This window comes from Bubalus bubalis, chromosome 23, assembly GCF_019923935.1.
Source record: "Bubalus bubalis isolate 160015118507 breed Murrah chromosome 23, NDDB_SH_1, whole genome shotgun sequence".
NCBI lineage: Eukaryota > Metazoa > Chordata > Mammalia > Artiodactyla > Bovidae > Bubalus > Bubalus bubalis.
The window spans coordinates 34,743,446-34,761,522 of record NC_059179.1 but is presented as its reverse complement, the minus strand read 5'-3'; the positions used below and the strand labels follow the sequence as shown (position 1 = coordinate 34,761,522).

Sequence of the window (18,077 nt, the reverse complement as noted above, 5' to 3'; positions counted from 1 at the left end):
GTTTTCTCTGTCTTTCATGAGACCATGTCGGTAGGCTGTGTGCAAGGCTGATGACTTTTCCTCTCATCTTGACAGTCAAGAAGAAATGCTCTGCTGGTCTCAAACTGAGCAACCTGATGAACCTGGGCAGGAAGAAATCTACCTCGCTGGAGCCTCCGGACAGGTCCCTTGAGACATCCAGTAAGACTTACAGCCGCCTCCAGGACCAGAGGGCCGGCTGTTCCCCCGGGGCTGCGGCTGGTCTCTGGGAAGGCAGCTCAGACAGCGAAGGCAGGGGTGTGGGGTCTTGCTCTAACCCCTCCCTGTTGGATGAGCCCACGGCCCACAGTTTCTGTTGATCTTTGCAGCAGGAACTCTTTATGACTCCCCAGGCTCTCTTGCTGCAGTTCTGGCTCCTGTGTGGAAGTGATGGGTAATTGATGACTGTCCTCCTAATGGTCTTTAAGATTGTGTTCATTTGATCACATGTCAGGAGCATGGCAGGCGCAGTGTTAGGGAAAGGGGACCAAGGAGACAGAAAACATGGTCCTGAGAGCTTACAGCTCAAGAGAGAGGACGGCTTTATACCCAGAAGCACATACTGTGAGGTCTTAGGAGCTCCAAGGACTCAGGGACAGAAAGAACCTCTCTCACTCTGTGGCCAGAGACGGCTTCCTGAACCTGAGCCTTGAAGGGCAGGCAGGAGTTGAACGGGCTGGGCTGGCCCCGCGGGCAGGAGCAGAGACTGAGAGGGGCCCAGGAAGAGCCACTAAGGGGGCAACAAAAGCCTGTGTAGCTGATAGAGGGCGTGTGTGGGTGCTGTGAGACCCTCAAGGTCATCTCTACTGCCCTGACTCGGCCTTGAGCAAACTGAGGCCAAGGGGGAGAGAGAGAGAGAGAAAGAAGAGATAAGAGACTTGCCCAGAAAATACCCTGGCTTCCAACCTGAGGCTCGTTGCTGTGCTTACCCCCGGGGCCAGAAGGCCACCACTGTCCATCCTTGGGCCTTCCCCTCCTCTTCACGGAACCTGTGTCCCAGCTCAGGCTCTTTTCCTGAGTCCCAGTTCAGCTCTGTGCTTCATGGCTGGCAGGGTGGGCTGGCGAGACAGGAAGGCAGCAGAAGATGGGGTCTTCTCTTTGGAGCCTGCTGGTCCTCCAGCCAGGGCCCTGGGTGCTGGCCCGGCCAGCCTTTGCGCCTGAGAGGGCACGGCGTTGGGCCTGGGAGCCTGGTCCCAGTGAGTCTCTTTGGGAGATGCAGCCGGGCTATTGCTGGACGTTACTCAGCAGGGAAGCACGCTCCTGTCCCCCGTGGCTGGGGAAGGGCCAGAGAGAACACAGACTCCTTCCCAGGGCTTGGCAACTCAGCTCCCCGCCTCTCTCTGGCCCAGAGAACTGTGACGAGCGAGTGAGGCGCCTGCCTGAATGAGCCAGTGTTCCGGAGTCCTAGGCTCACATTCTTCCACGTTGTTGCTGTGATGGGATGGTCACGTGGCTCTGAGAAATTCACGACCCCCACTGAGAGTCCAGCATTGAGCTGGGTGCAGAGGTGGCCATGCACTTTGACTCTGGTGCGTGGGCCTGGGTCATCCCGGCTAAGGGTCAGAGCAGCTGCTGCTCCCTTAAGGTGGAAAAGGCATCCACGCTGCAAACTGGTACCTCTGGGAAGATGAGCAGCACAGACAGACGTCAGCTCACTGCATGCGGGTGGGAAAGGGTTCCGAAGGCTGGACTTTTACTGGTCTTTCCAGCCCCGGGGACAAGGCTGTGCTTTGGCACATGGTGTCAGCTCCATAAACATTCATCTAAGTTGGGGAGGAAGCTGAACCCGACACATGCAACCATCTAAAAACAAGAAAGGCCTGCAGGATGGTGTACCCCAGTGCTGAGAGGCCCTGGGTGCTGGCAGAGAAAGGAGGGCTCCCTAGTGGAGGAGCCAAAGGGCACAGACCCAGATGCTCGACATGGACATGGCAAGTTCATGCCCTTGACAGGCTCTGTGTCCAGTTGGGAAGCTGACATGGAAGCAGAGTGTCACTGTTCCAGTTCTCAAGTGCTCTGAGGCTAGCAGAGCTGTGGCGGGCGTGGGGTGCGGCAGAAACCAAGAGGGCCAGGGCCAGCCGCCCCTGGGAGGATGAGGAGGACTTGGCCAAGGGGAGGAGGCCTCTGCAGGCTGAGACCGAGTGACCCAGGGGTGGCAAGGTGTCAGGGGAGCTTAGGGAGCTAAGGCTATGGAGATGAGGGGACTGATCGTGGCTGGAGGAGGGCTTCCTGCAGGTGGCCTGGGCCAGCAGAGGTCGGGGAGGGCCGCTGCAGGTCACAGGCTTAGAGCCGGGAGATGAGGCCAGGCCAGGGAGCCTCGGTCCAGCGTGCACGCGCGCACACACACCCACACACTCCCCCCCATGACACCTCCCCACACCCACCCACCCACACCCACCCACACACACCCACACCCACCCACACACACCCACCCATACCCCCTGGCCTGGTCTAGTCCAAGACACAGTTCACTGCCCTCTAGACACGCCTTTTCCAAAAACCAGTAGGGCTGGGTGCTCCCCTCCTTCAAGGGGTCCAGCCCCTCACACACAGGAAGGAGAAAGACTGAGATTCACAGCCTCTACGAGGTTAAGAAATTCTCTCAGGCAAAGCTTGGCAAGGCTGGGAGCTGAGACTTAAGAGAAGCGTTTCCGGAGGTCCAGGGGCAGGCAAGGGCAGTCCTGGACGTCCTCGGCCACCGACACCCCCTCAGCCGTGTCCCTCCCCACAGGCTACCTGAACGTGCTGGTCAACAGCCAATGGAAGTCACGCTGGTGCTCCGTCAGGGACAGTCACCTGTACTTCTACCAGGACCGGAACCGGAGCAAGGCGGCCCAGCAGCCCCTCAGCCTTCTGGGCTGTGAGGTGGTGCCGGACCCGAGCCCGGACCACCTCTACTCCTTCCGCATCCTCCACAATGGCGAGGAGCTGGCCAAGCTCGAGGTACTGCTGGCCAGGGCGGTGGGGGGTTGGGTAGGCAGACACGGCCAGGGCGGAGGTCACGGTCACGGCTATTTGCCCCAGGTCCTGAGGACTGACGTCCTACCACAGGAGATTCAGCTCAGCTGCACTTTATTTTTACTTCCTTTGCCTGAGATTGTTTGCGTTTTTAAAAAATTTCCATTCCCTTTCTGACCTCAGGGTGGTTGTGTTATAGGAACGGGACAATGAGCTATTTCCTGCACTTAGGGTAGAAGGAGTATTTATAACTCCCTAAGTTGCTGGAAAAACTTTCTGGGGACTCACCAGATGGGACCCAGTACATAAAAATGCAGACAGTTAAGGTTTATCTTGGGGGAAGAAGAAGGTTTGTGATGTAATTGCATTGTTCCCACTCCCCACCCTGTTTGATGTTATGTTACATTTACAAAGAGAGAGGCGACATAACGCCTTGCCATGAACTGAGCAGGCCCAAGCCAGAGTGCTTTATACGCACTTATGCATGCACCCCAGTTCATTCCTGCTCACCTAGTCCTAGATCCAGGGGTCTTCATCCTGAAATTGCTCCAATACTGCCCTCTTGTGGCCAAAAGGGGCAACTGCTTCCCAAGGACAAGCCTGTGTTCATTCCTGCATCCAGCCATCCTGTTGACAGATACCTGTTCAGTACCATGATTTGGTGAACGAGACAGATGTGTTCCCTGGCATGGGACCTACCTTCAAGAGTGAGATGTGATTCAATATCCATTTTATCACTTTTCACGGGCTGCTTCTAGCTCCTTCTGACTTGGTAATCACTAAATAATGACTAGTAATGACAACTTAGTAATCACTGAGCAGTGGGCAGGAGCTGTGAATATGTATGAAAGTTTGGATGTTGGGCGGGTGGGGGCTGTGTAGAGAAAGCCTGTGGGAGGGAGTGGGGGCAGATCTTAAGAGCAGTGGTAGACCTGCTAGTCATGCATGGATGTGAGAGATGGACCATAAAGAAAGTTGAACACCGAAGAAGTGATGCATTAGGATTGTGGTGTTGGAGAAGACTCTTTAGAGTCCCTTGGACTGCAAGGAGACCCATCCAGTCCATCCTAAAGGGAATCAGCCCTGAATATTCATTGGAAGGACTTAAGCTGCAACTCCAATACTTTGGTCACCTGATCAAAGAGCCAACTCATTAGGAAAGACCCTGATGCTGGGAAAGATTGAAGGCAGGAGGAAAAGGGGATGACAGAGGACGAGATGGTTGGATGGCATCACCAACTCGATGGACATGAAGTTTGAGCAAGCTCCGAGAGATGGTGAAGGACAGGGAAGCCTGGCGTGCTGCAGTCCATGGGGTCACAAAGAGTCAGACGCGACTGAGTGACTGAACAACAAAGACCCTGAAGGGTTTCGAGGGAGGGTGTCGTGTTCAGATTTGGATTCCAAGATGTGTCCTCCAGCTGCTGGGTGGGGGATGGAAGGAAGGGGGACAGGAAGGGATAAAATGAGGCTCATCGCCCAGGCAGCGAAGGTGGCAGCAGGAACTAGAGGCAGCCCGTGAAAAGCTGTATTGAGAAATCCACTTGAAAATGAGTGGGGAAAGGAAACCAGCTAAATGTCAAGCTGCACTTTCAGCTGCCCTTCTCATCACGAGCACAGAGCTGTGGCATGCTGGTAAAGCCAGCATGGTGGTTTGTTTTTCCTCATGAAAGTAAACCTGCAGTATCTATGGGATTCCCAGTTCTTTCTCATTATAAAGCCCAGAAACCATGCTGGCATTTTAATAGAAAATACTCAGTGTACATGTCTGATTAGAATGTGTTGTTGCCTGGGGAAAACTAGGCGCCAGCTTCACTGGGATTTAGTTCATGATTAGTCAGAGGTAGCTGACCTGGCATAAGGTGTATAAGACAGTCTGATTGTTAAAACCATAAACAAAAATACATTTGAATTTTGTTATTTCTTAGCAGGGATCCAGGTAGTCTTGTATATATGCATTAGGGTTGTAAACTAAAACGTGATAATTCATAAAATAGAGGTGTCAACCTAAAATGCATGCATTTTAACAGTCCTCTCCTAGTCCATTAGCCCTCTAGAAATACATGCCATAAACATTACATGTGATGGGGCATGCATACTTTGTCACTTAGTCGTATCCGACTCTTTGCGACCCTTTGGACTGTAGCCTGCCAGGCTCCTCTCTCCATGGGATTTCTTGAGTGAGTTGCTATTCAATTCTCCAGGGGATCTTTCCGACCCAGGGATTGAACCCATGTCTCCTTCCTGCGTCTCCTACATTGCAGGCAGATTCTTTACCTGCTGAGCCATTGGGGAAGCCCTCTAGAAATACATCTTTATAAATATTACATGTGATACTGGGGACAAATGCCCACAACATCATTGAGATGGTACCAGGGTATCACTAGTAGCAGGAAATATTATTTGGGGTTCCTGGGGGCTGAAATATACTAGTGAAAATGAGGACCATGGCCTCAGGGCTCTCAGAGGCCTTGCCCAGCAGGGTGGGCATCAGGGAAGAGGTGAGGAGGTCTGGGCGCCAGGCAGCACACTCCAGCCCTGCTCACGTCCCTCTCGGCTTCCTCCCAGGCCAAGTCTTCCGAGGAAATGGGCCACTGGCTAGGCCTCCTGCTCTCTGAGTCGGGCTCCAAGACAGACCCGGAAGAATTCACCTATGACTATGTGGATGCCGATAGAGTTTCCTGTATCGTGAGCGCTGCCAAAACCTCTCTGCTGTGAGTATTCGGGGACCTCTCACTCCTAGCCAAGCTTCTAGAGCAAGGCCTAGACTGGCCTCTCGTGGTCCCTCGAGCAGCTGGGAACTCTGGGTGGGCCCTGTTCCCCTAGTAGCAGGAAGACCAGGGCCAGGGAGCAGCCCTCAGGGAGGCCCAGCAAGGAGCCAAGCCAGGCCACTGGCCCGGGGAACAGCCACCGCATCGCTGGCTCTAATTAGATGCTGTTCAACCCACTCCAGTGTTCTTGCCTGGAGAATCCCAGGGACGGGGGAGCCTGGTGGGCTGCCGTCTGTGGGGGTCGCACAGAGTCAGACACGACTGAAGCAGCTTAGCAGCAGCAGCAGCTCCTGAAGGCAGAGTGGGCGCCTCTCCTGGCCTTCGCTTTCCTTGCTGTAGAGGCGGCACTTCTGCAGGGCTGCCTTACTGAGTCCCAGCGCACACTGGTGTAAGCCGACAGGAGGTACTTCTGCCTCCTGGATGAGCAAAGTGGGTCTCGGGGGGAAGTGGTCTTGGGGAGGGGGGCGGGTAGAGGCAGCATTGCTGCTGTTCAGTTGCTCAGTTGTGTCCAACTCTTTGTGACCCCATGGACTGCAGCACCCCAGGCTTCCCGGTCCTTCACTGTCTCCTGGAGTTTGCTCAATCCCATGTCCATTGAGACAGTGATGCCATCCAACCATCTCATCCTCTGCCAGCCGCTTCTCCTCCTGCCTTCCATCTTTCCCAGCATCAGGGGGAATGAGTCAGCTCTTCTAATGAGTCAGCTCTTCCCATCAGGTGGCCGAAGGATTGGAGCTGCAGCTTCAGTCCTTCCAATGAATATTCAGGACTGATTTCCTTTAGGAGTGACTGGTTTGATCTCCTTCCTCCATGGGTGGAAGCAAACTGAGCCAAAATGGAGAAAGTGTCTGTGCTGGCCCAAGTGTACTGTGAAGATGAAATGACAGAGGATTTTGTTGTTGGAAGGAGGTCCTGAAAGGGTGGAGTCCGGGTGAGAAGACGGCTGTACTGTGCTTAGTCACTCAGTTGTGTCAGAGAGGAGGGGTATGGGGCAAGGGAAGATTATTTTTCAAGAAGAAACATTTGGAACCAGGAGTTCTAGTAAGAAGACCCTGGGGAGAGAGGGAGGAGATACCCCTAAACAAATGAATTCATTTTACAAGGAGATTAGGGCTCATCCCCAGGCCTCCTGCACAGCCCGCGGATTTCACTGCACCTCTCATCGTTTGGAAGCCTTTGAGACTGGTGGCTTTTACCCCTACCCCTATCCTGAATCCTCTCTCACAATGTCTTCCAGGCTGATGCAGAGAAAGTTCTCGGAGCCGAACACTTACATTGACGGCCTGCCCAGCCAGGATCGCCAGGAGCTGCTGTACGACGATGTGGAGGTGTCAGAGCTGACAACCGCGGTAAGGATGCTGGCTGGGTGGCAGCCTGGGGCTGTCCATCCCCTTCTGCCAAGACTCAGAGCCTCAATGCCAGAGGTCGTTAGATGGTCCCCGAGAGGAATGGACTCCACGTCACCTGCAGTGAGGGTGACTTGGTGCAGTGAGGTTCTCTTTTATCTGCTGGGGTGCTACCATCTGCCTGGCCTGGGGACTCATCCAGATAAAAGCTGGTTAACCACTCTGACCAGTGCTGGGGTGGACAGTGAGGTGTTGGGATAGAGAACAGCAACATCATTGGCCTGTTCTAAGAAACTGAAGTATAGTTGATTTGCAATATTATATTTGTTTCAGATATACAGCACACTTAGTATTTTTATAGATTATATGCCAGTAGAAGTTATTATAAAATAATGGCTATAATTCCCCATACTATACAATATATCCTTGTTGCTCATCTATTTTATACATAGTGATTTGTATCTCTTAACCACATACCCCTCTCTCGCCCCTTCCCCCTCCCCTCTTCCTACGGGTAACCACTGGGCTGCTTTCTGTAGCAGTGCATCTGTTTTGCTAGATGTAATTCATTTGTCCTGTTTTTTAGATTCCACATGTAAGTGATACCACACAGGATTTGCCTTTCTCTGAGTTTATTTCACTGGGCATGATATTCTCTAGGTCCATCCACATTGCTGTAAACGGCAGACTTCCATCGTCTTTCACGGTTGAGTACTGTTCCATTGTGTGTGTGTGTACGCATGCATGCGTCTTTATCCGTGCGTCTGTGGATGGACACTAGGGTTGCTTCCACCTTGGCCACTGTAGACAGTGGTGCTATGAGCTCTGAGGCGCATATATCTTTCCAAGTTTGTGGTTTTGCTTTTTCCATGGTACGGAATTGCTGGGTCCTACGGTAGTTCCATTTTTAGTGTTTTGAGGCACCTCTTGACTGTTATCCATAGTGGCTGCACCACTTTGCATTCCTACCATCAGTGAACAAGCTTTACTCTTTATCCACATCCTTGTCAACACTTGTGATTTGTAGGCTTTTTGAAGACAGCCATTCTGATAGGTGTGAGGTAGTTTCTCGTTTTGTTTCTGTTGCATTTCTCTAATAATTAGTGATGCCGAGCATGTTTTCATGTTGTCTGTTGGACATCTGTCTGTCTTCTTTGGAAAAAATGTCTATTCTGGTCTTCCACCCATTTTTTAATGGGGTGGCTTTTTTTTTATATAGAGATATATGAGCCATTTATATATTTTGGATATTAACCCCTTGTGGGTCATATCATTTGAAAATATTTTCTCACATGCCATATATTTTTTATCTTGTTGATGGTTTCCTTTGCTGAGCAACAATTTTTAACTAGGTCCTGCTTATTTTTGCTTTTATTTCTTTGCCTTATTAGACAGACCCCCCCAAAATATTGCATGATTTCTGTCCAAGAGTGTTCAATGTTCTCTTCTAGGAGTTTTATGTTTTAGGTCTTACACTGAGGTCTTTAATTCGTTTTGAGATTATTTCTCAACTGTGGTATGAGGAAATATTGAAATCTTATTACTTAGACATTAGCTGTCCAGACACTATTAGCCTTTGAGGCTCAGATTGGTGGCAGAGGTGGATTCATCACCCTGACAGCTGGCTCCGGTCACGGGGCATGGACCTCTGTGCTAAGGGCATCTGTGGGCGATCTCACATCATCCTAGACACCTGAGAGGGAGGGACTCCTAGCCTCTTCTCTCCAGATGAGGAAGTCAAGTCAGGGAGATGAAGCACTGTACCCTGGGTCTCCCACCTCTTAAATGGCCGACCCAGGAGATGAGCCCGGGCCTTCTAACTCCAGCTCTTCAGGAGGCTCCTCAGGAAGGAGGTCTGGTGAACTTGGGTACAGGGAAGGGACAGGAGCTCTGCAGCAAGGCTGGCGTCCCCTCCAGGGCTCAAGGACCCAAGGCAGTGGAGAAAGCCCCCCGATTCTTCCCCATGCAGGGGGAAGCCCCCGAGGAAGCCACCCCTGCAACAGATGCTCCAGGTGAGCCTGACCCTGACCGTGTGTACCTGGACCTCACGCCCATCAAGTCCTTCCTACACGGTGACAGCGGAGCCCGGGCCCCATCACCCACGCCGCCCCACCAGGACCCTCCGGCCGAGACTCTCCCTCTCCCTGAAGACTCGGACCCCGCCCCTGATGAGCCCCTCATAAAGTCTCCAGAGAACCCCGAGTTGCAGGTACAGGGGCTCCCGCAGTGAGTGAGCTAGGCTTACCTTCTCGGGGGGCCCCTTGGCCGGCTGAATCCTATCTGCTTTCTCCCCACCCAGATGCAGCAGGAGAGTCAGGAACCTGAGGAGCCCTCCCTGGGAGGCACAGAGGTCAAGCTCCAGGCTGGACAGCAGAAGACCTCCCCTTCCCCGAGCTGCCCTGACACGGTGGCTGTCACCCCGGCTGGGTCCAGCCCACCTGTGAAGGACAGGATGAAGGCAGCCAGCCCAGGTGCCTGCGCTAGATACGAGTTGAAGGTTTTGGAAAGGGCTTGGGGGCTTTCCTGGTGGCTCAGATGGTAAAGAGTCTGCCTGCAACGCAGGAGACTTGGGTTCAATCCCTGGGTCGGGAAGATCCCCTGGAGTAGGACATGGCAACCCACTCCTGTATTTTTGCCTGGAGAATTCCTTGGACAGAGGAGCCTGGTGGGATATAGTTCACAGGGGTGCAAAGAGTTGGACACGACTGAGCGACTAACACTTTTACTTGGAGAGGTTAGTCTGATTGCCTCCCTTTCAGATGAGGAAAGAAAGGCCCAGAGAGTTGGAGGACTTGCCCAATGTCTCATAGCAAAGAAGGGGTAGGCTCAGTTTCCTTTTCTGTCCCTGCTAGGCTGGTCTGGCATCCACCTCTAACCTACTTCCAGAGTACTGGGTTCTGCCTGAGCCTGTAGAGTGGGGTGGAACTGCCCTCAGGGGCCAGCCTGACTGACCCAGGGGGTTCCCCTCCCTCTGGGTCTGCAGAGATCAAGCTCGGCAAGAACCGGACAGAAGCCGAGGTGAAGCGGTACACGGAGGAGAAGGAGAGGCTTGAGAAGAAGAAGGAAGAGATCCGAGGGCACCTGGCTCAGCTCCGGAGGGAGAAACGGGAGCTGAAGGAGACCCTGTTAAAGTGTACAGGTAGGCACCACCTCCTCTCAAGGGAGACCTGGAGGGGCTGGGGCTTTCCGGGGGCACGAATCCAGATCTGTGCGCATGCCTGCAGCCCCCTCAACCTTTGGCACAGGTGGGTGCTCCCCGCAAAGTCCTCCCCTTCCAGCCCTTCTGAAAGGTCACTGTCCTATATCAGGACATAGTTGAAAAAGCAGGAAATCTCTAAAAATTATGTGTCTAGACCTGAAATGTCTCATTCTCATTTAAGACAAATGTCTGTTTCTTGGCCCATCTTCTGCGGTAATGCCAAAGTCTTTCCCTGCCCTCTGGGCCAGCTGACGGGAGCCCCGGGTCATGGTTCCCGCATTAACCACACCTCTAATGCTTTAACTGGCCGTCTACAAGCGCCTTAAATCTGTGTTCATTTTAAAGAAATCTGCATCCTTGTAGATTATTTTCCAAGTCATCCTCATATCATCCTTTAGCTGTTTCCTAGCGGCTTGTCCCTCGTAAGACCTTTCAGCAGCATTTGACTTCATTTTCAGAGAGGAACTCCATGTACACTTAATATTTAAGCTGTGAAAGTCGCTCAGTCATGTCCAACTCTTTGCGACCCCATAGACTTACACAGTCCATGGAATTCTCCAGGCCAGAATACTGGAGTGAGTAGTCTTTCCCTTCTCCAGGGGATCTTTCCAACCCAGGGATCAAACCCGGGTCTCCCACATTGCATGCAGATTCTTTACCAGCTGAGACACAAGGGAAGCACAAGAATATTGGAGTGGGTAGCCTGTCCCTTCTCCAGCGGATCTTCCTGACCCAGGAAGCAAACCGGGGTCTCCTGCATTGCAGGCGGATTCTTGACCAATTGAGCTATCAGTGAAGCCCATTAGACGCGCACTAACCAACATAAGCAGTTGATCCCCGAGAATCTTATAAACATGATTGGTAGAAGAAAGGTAAGGGGGGCATGATGTGACCCACTTTTTAAAAAAGATTACATCTTCATTGATAAGAATTCATAGACCATACGATGACCCATTCGCACATGGTTTTCAGTATATTCACAGAGTTGTGCAGCCATCACCAGAGTCAGCTTGAGAACATTTCCATCGCCCATACTCACGGGCAGTCACTCGGTGCTCAGGATTCCATACTGAACATGTGGTACCATCCTTTCCTCTGCAGTGAGCTCCTAGCATGGACTCTTGGTTGAGTCATCATTTGGTGCTACGGGAACAGCCTGAGAACACCAGGGTGAAGAGGGGAGGGTAAGACAGGGCTGAGAAGGAGGCAGGGTTGAGGACCATAGCTCCATTAGGCCCAGGGAAGCAGCACGTGCCAGGAGGATTGAGGGAACCATGTGGGGCAAGTTGAAACAGCCCAACCATCCTCCAGAGGTCACCAATGAAGCTTCTTTCTCCCTTTGAGGTTGCTGTCACCATGGCAGGTATTGAAACAACAAGAGTCCCTAAGCACCTACCAGGAGGGACGTTAGGCCTCAGATTCAGGCCTTCTTGTGAAGGCGGAGCTCTGCGGCCGGAGCCTCCCCAGCCTTTGCAGAATGGAGACACAGGACCTGGGCTCCTGGACTTGGAGGCTGTCTACCACCCATCGAGAGGCCTGTCCCCGCTCTAAGGGTCAGAGCCAGAGCAGTGGTCCACAGCCCCTCGGGGGTCGTGTTTCAGCATGGTGTGTGTGTGTGAATCCATCCTGCCCCTGGCGCGACTTCTAGCTGAAAGGCTGTTCACTTCTCTCTGCAGACAAGGGGGCGGCGGCCAGCCTGGAGCAGAAGCTGAAGGAGGTGGATGAGGAGTGCAGGGTGGAGGAGCGCAGGCGTGTGGACCTAGAGCTCAGCATCGTGGAGGTGAAGGACAGCCTGAGGAAGGCGGAGGCCGGGCCCGTGACACTGGGCACCACCGTGGACACCACCCACCTGGAGAGCGTGAGCCCCCGGGTGAGTCTGGGTGCCCCGTCCCCGTGGGCCAAGCACGGGATGAGCCATGCCTCCCTGCCCTTAACTCAGCCCTCGCTCTCCTCTGACCCCACAGCCCAAAGCGGCCACCCCGATTCCTGCCCCCGACTGTACCCCGGTCAACTCCGCAACTGCACTCAAGAACAGGCCTCTGTCGGTTATGGTCACGGGCAAAGGCACCGTCCTCCAGAAAGCCAAGGTAAGCGGTCACTCCTGTGCTCTTTCAGGGCCCCCTGGAGGACAGAACTGTCACCAGGGTGGCGGGGCGGAGGTGGGGGTGGGGGAGGCGCCCTTCTGACCCAGGTGGCACTTTCCTCCTCTGAGCGTAGGCTCTGCGGGAAGAGGCGGGAGGCTGGGACTTGGCTGTGTCTTTGGCCTTGACCGACCAGAAAGGTGCTTGCTTGGTTTTGTGTCCTTGCAAGTCCACCTGAGGGCGTGCAAATGTTCTGCGCTGCCCACCTCGTGATTATCAGTAGATTCCCTGGGGATGGGGGTAGGGGGGCGGGACAGGGGGAGAGGAGCAGCTCAGAGACAGAGAGGGGCTGGAGAGTTTTCCAATTTAAAGAGAACCTCAGTGATTCTGAAGGGCGTCTGTCAGGAAAACAAAAGCAGCAGATTCAGATGGGTGATGGGTTTGCCGGAAGCCACCCAGGCAGCTGGCGGTGAAGGGTAAACGAGAGCAGATTTATCCCTGGGGGCTGGATGAGGAGCGTTATGAACCCTTGACTCATTTGTACAGTAAAGAGTATGCCTAGAGCTGCCTGTGTTTTTGGCAAATGCTGCTCCTTACCACAGGCAGCTCTCATTGCTGTCCTGCTTACCACCTGCTGGAAGTACTGTAAGACACCTGTACCAGTGACTGTGTATTAAATCCATGTAAGCACATGAGCACCGAGGCAGACGTCACTCAGCCTCTGTCTTGCTCCATGGCCTCAAACTCTCTGAACAGGGGCTCCAAGCAACAGGGAACACATGGAGGTTGACCCTTAATTGCTGTCTCTCTTCCTAGCTTCTTCTATGAATATGTAGCTTGGCTGCGGAGGATAACTAACTTTCTTCTCTTGGGGGGCGGGATGCTGGTGTTTGAATGGCACCCTAGGAATGGGAGAAGAAAGGAGCAAGTTAGGAAACGAACTTCATCTAAAGACTCTCCTGTCAATATGGACCTTGGTGACAATCCTGCTTCGTTACAGTCTTCGTTAAAGCAGCAACTCTGTGAAAGGGTGAGTCTGTTTACAAGAAAAAGGAAGAACTGGGGTTCTGTGAATGGAATACTTCGGCTAAGAGGAGGCTCTGTCCCTGTGCAGGGACAAAGGAAATAATACAAGACTCTTCTGGAGACCCAAGTCTATTGGTTGTAAATAGGACATTGCTGTAGCTAGGGGTATTCTGTGTTTCTTCCTTGACATTTTCATCAATTGTTTTATCAGACTTTTTAAATGAAAAGTTTCTGATGTGGAGGCCTTGGTGGAGGAGAAATCGAGGTAGCAGGGCCTTGTCTCACTGATCACAGGGCTTTGGTGAGAGTATATCTCAACTCCTGACTGTCATCTCCTATCTGATACTTAGCAGTGTCAGGGGTTAAACCGTCCTTGTCTTCAACTGTGTAAAAACCATCTATGGGTTTTTTTTTTTTAAAGAAACGGTAATTGGGAAAATATTTGGGACCAAGCTGAGGCACTGTTCCTGGTAAATTAAGGACTTTTTTCAGGCTAAAGTGGGCCTGAACCAATTGCTTTTAAATAAAAATTTTAAATGATGCTGTATTATATAGGGGGGAAAAAATGTTTAAAATCCTGTAATTTAGAACAGTGAAAAGTGTCTTTTGAGATTTAACTGACTTTTTACATTACCATAGAAACAAGATTACCCTGTGTTTACCGATTCAGTCCCATGGAAAGGCCATTTTTAAGAGAAGTTATTTAATACAGTGCTCTCTTAGTCCCTGTTTTTTGAAGTTGTGCTTGATGTCCAGGCCCTTTCCAAGAAGAAAAAAGGGGGCAAATTTTGTTTCAGGTGGTCTCTCTTCTTCAAATCGACAGTGCTCTTGTTTATGTTGCCTGTTTCTCTTCCACTGGCATTGTTAACACAGGTTAAAACATTTCATCTATCATCTCTGCCTCATTTCTGGGGGTTCTGAATCAGAGTTCTTTAACACTGGTTCCTGGGAACTAAAGGTCTTTTGAGTCTGTCTTCTTCTTGTCTTTCTATTCCCAGGGCATTTATTTCCTTTGTCATTAACACTTGGTGTCCCAAGTGGTGAGTTAGATTTTTTTTTTTTAATAAAATGTTCATTGTATTTTGGGTTTTCTTGTATTTCATGGGATGATGTGGCAAGGCCTGGTAGACTTTTACTTCAAGGGGGAAACATTGTGGATATTTATACACTGAACTTCAAACTCTGTGAGTCAAAACATAGAACTACAAGGTGGAGTCCTAGCAGGAGACTTTAAGCCTCCTTACATCAAGTAGCAGAGGTAAGGCTGAAAGATTTTATAATTATAATTAAGACTTGGGAAACATCTTTAGAAGCTGATCATATATAAAAATGACTGAAAATCAATACGTTTAAACACACTCCTAGATAATTCTTAGGGGAGTAAAAATCATATCAATACTTGAAATGTTGCCTTAGTAGTAATAATTAAAAATGGCAAAACCAAATTTATGACTCATTAAAAAGACAGCCTACAGCAATATTAAATGGCAGAACTGAAAAAAGAGGCCTTACGTACCGATACTGACAGTCCTTTTGAATTACAAGAAAATACTATGAATATAGCAGCTTGAAAGTTTGAGGACTATATATTAATATTTTTCATTTTAGAAAGTTAGCACAGCTCTGATACCAAAACTCCAACACATAAAAGAAAAACATTCCAATATATTATAAAAGACAATCTCATTTTTGAACATAAATTGAAAAAAACTTTAAAACATTGGCAGATGGAATTCAGCAGTGTTTAAAGAACCAGACGTTGCAACCAAATAGCATTTATCCAAGAAATCAAAGGTGGTTCAACAACTGAAAATACAAATAGGCATTTTATCATATTAACCAATCCAATGTGAAAAAACATCTCAAAGGGAGCAGAAAAGCAAACCACAAATCTCAATACTCCTAATAAACACTCTGTAATCCAGGAATAGAAGCAAGCATTCCTTATCAAGTAATGCACAGAGAGTAACAATGATAAAAACGTCCTTTCAAGTTAAGAACCAGCTACATTCCACTACCTGTTAAAACATCATTCTAGAGGTCCTAGACAATGCAAAATGACAAGAAAAAGTAGTATAAAATTTCAAAAGGAGAGACAAAACTGTCTGTCATTACTTGTAAATGCTATCTTTCTAGAAAAGCAAGAGACTCAATCAACTATTCAAACTAGAGCAGCTGGCTGGAATAAGGATCATTTGGAGAAGAAAAAGATTTATGATCAGCAATGTTTTTTACAAGGAGAACATATTTGTTTATTATGTAATTAAAACAAAAGCCAGTTTCTTTAAAAAGAAAGAAAAAGGGTTAGCTGGGAAATGATCACTTAAGGTTATCTTGTCAGGAATTCCCTCTTCCACTACTAGAACCAAGAAAGGGTTAAACACTTCAGTGGTACCTTCGCTGCTGCTGCTAAGTCGCTTCAGTCGTGTCCGACTCTGTGCGACCCCATAGACAGCTGCCCACCTAGAAAAGGTTAAAAAAATTTTTCCCCCAAGGGCTGAAACCTAAAAATAGCAACAGTAAGGTCTTTAATATGTAGGCTAGCCCCAGGGCCCAGTTTTGTGCGGTTTTTAAGTCCAGTTCAAATGGGACATCCAAATATCAACCCTGAGCCAGACAAAGAGCCTACATTATGAAATGATTAAACTGCTGTTAATGTAAAGACAATGGAATTCTCTAACATCTGCTATCGGCACCTACCGGGTGGGCACGTGACTCTGCTCTGATATTGCTTTTGCCTTGGCAGAAGGCGACGACTGGAATGGAAATGACTGTCATGCACAGTGCTTGGCACACTGGACTTGTTTTTAACATCTAATAAAACCACGGTGATGACCTTCCAAGTACTTTTCTTTGCACCAGAAATCCTGAAGTTCTTAAAGCTAAGCAGTATTTAAATCAAAGTAGCCGTGAATGTTTGCCCATAAAACATCACATTAAAGGTATTTACATTAAAAATAAAAACTATGATAAAGTGTCTGGGTTTAAATCAGAGTTCTGCAAAGGCTTCTACTGAAAACCAACTCCCAACTCGACCACCTGGGCCGAGAATTGATTTGTTAAGGACTGTGGGATAAGCAAATATTCGCCAGAGAATATGCTATCTAAGCCTTTTTGCCATTTAGGGACAAATGCTCCTGTTAAATAAACAGAATCAACGTCACTTCTTGAAATATTCCTTTTAAAACCAGGTATGAAAAACAAAACTAAAACCAAGGCAGCATAAGATCTCTATCTAAAAAAGCCAACCCCTTCAAATCTCTTTGTTCTACATGGACTGAGTTTTAAGAATTCTGCTCCTTTTTGACCCCCAAAGGGAGAGTAAGACAGGCACTCAAGAAACACCCCACAATGAACCCTCCTAAGTAAACACTAAGAAGCCTCTCGAAGGGAGTGCTGGTCAGCTTAGGTGGCCCCTCGAGTCCAGGGCTGTCTGCACACTCAGCCCCTCCTCCCCTCAGGTAAAGAGCTGGTCAGTCTCCTTCCTGTCTGAGGCCTTTCCAAGTCCCACACAGGGATCCCGTCACCAGAACAAGTCACAAATGCCACTCAAGCCCCTCTTCAAACTAAAGAACGAATCCATCTGGAGCATCTTCGGGGAAAGCTGTGTTGAAAAGCCCATGCTTCGTCCATCTTGAAATGCCACCATCGAGTCAGGGTTCTGTCATCACTGCCTTCTCAGGCATAACTGTCCCAGCAATGTCCTGTTTAGCCATAATCGTGGGTACCGTGAGCTTCAAACAGCCCATCAGAAGTCTCCAGGTTCCTCTGCTGCTCCTCGGGGGACACACAGCAGACGGCACCAACTCCTCAGTGCACAATTAGGTCAGCAAAACATGTGAAGAGTTCTCAGTGTGGTCGTGAGGGGGGCAACCAGCTGCTACCATGTCCCTGGGCAGCTCTGTCTGCAGCTGAGCCCTCTTTTCTCCCTGGGGCAGGACAGTGGGCAGGAGGGTTCAGACAGGGCTGGAGGCAGAGACCACAGACAGGGTGCTGTGCTGAGGGTAGGCTCCCTTTCAGCGCCCAGGGGACCCAGGCCTTCTCTGTAGGCCCAGCCGGGAGGGGCGCAGTGGCTGCCCTCCTGCAGGCTCTCGGCTGGAGCCACGTGCCTTGAGGGCATCTCCTCTGAAGGCCCCTAGGAAAGAAGTGAACTTTGAGGACGTGAGGGTCTGAGACCTCTTCGTAACCAACTAGCAACCTTATGGGCCCCATTGTGCCTTGCACTTAGGCTAAGCCAAGCAGGAAGTACCCGTCACAGCCCTCCCCGTATTAGGAAAACCACCTCTGCCAGGGCCCACAAATGCAGGGCTCCAATGGGAAGCGTCCACTGGCTGCTGCTGGCTTTTCTACCTTTAAATTCATGAGCAGCAGCCATAGGGGACCTAGGAGGCTGCACAACAATCGTTTTTCTATGTCCGTACTCTAGTCTCCTTCTCTCCTAGATGGTTACTAATTCTCTTCTCTCCTCAAACCTCCAGCACCTCCTCCATGCCCTCACCCTCTGTTGAGCAAATAGAGACACTCAAAAAAAGAACTCCCACCAACTTCCACTGCCCCATTCACCCACCCACTCGAACCTGTGCCCACGTCCTCTGCCTGTGTTCCGGTTACTCTGTGTCCACTGTGCTCCTCCCCAACAGTCTCCTCGGAATTTCATCCGAGTGTGTTCCGTTCAGTC

General features: G+C 50.4%; 2 protein-coding genes across 6 annotated transcripts in view; one reads left to right on the top strand and one right to left on the bottom strand.

The window, feature by feature from the left end:
- AFAP1L2 (actin filament associated protein 1 like 2) overlaps positions 1-14,479 on the top strand; it is a 144,173-nt gene extending 129,694 nt beyond the window's left edge. For all 5 annotated transcript variants that reach the window (XM_044935273.2, XM_044935271.2, XM_044935272.2 and 2 more), the window contains 10 exons: positions 76-180; positions 2,750-2,961; positions 5,545-5,690; positions 6,985-7,096; positions 9,063-9,302; positions 9,393-9,564; positions 10,077-10,232; positions 11,969-12,162; positions 12,257-12,379; positions 13,280-14,479. In XM_044935273.2, coding sequence (XP_044791208.1) covers positions 76-180; positions 2,750-2,961; positions 5,545-5,690; positions 6,985-7,096; positions 9,063-9,302; positions 9,393-9,564; positions 10,077-10,232; positions 11,969-12,162; positions 12,257-12,379; positions 13,280-13,306 — 1,487 coding nt within the window. In that variant the 3' untranslated portion in view covers positions 13,307-14,479. The remainder of the gene's footprint in view (positions 1-75; positions 181-2,749; positions 2,962-5,544; positions 5,691-6,984; positions 7,097-9,062; positions 9,303-9,392; positions 9,565-10,076; positions 10,233-11,968; positions 12,163-12,256; positions 12,380-13,279) is intronic.
- Positions 14,480-15,410: 931 nt separating this feature from the next.
- VWA2 (von Willebrand factor A domain containing 2) overlaps positions 15,411-18,077 on the bottom strand; it is a 51,983-nt gene continuing 49,316 nt past the window's right edge. Inside the window, exon 16 of the mRNA XM_044935277.2 lies at positions 15,411-17,534. Coding sequence (XP_044791212.2) covers positions 17,416-17,534 — 119 coding nt within the window. The 3' untranslated portion in view covers positions 15,411-17,415. The remainder of the gene's footprint in view (positions 17,535-18,077) is intronic.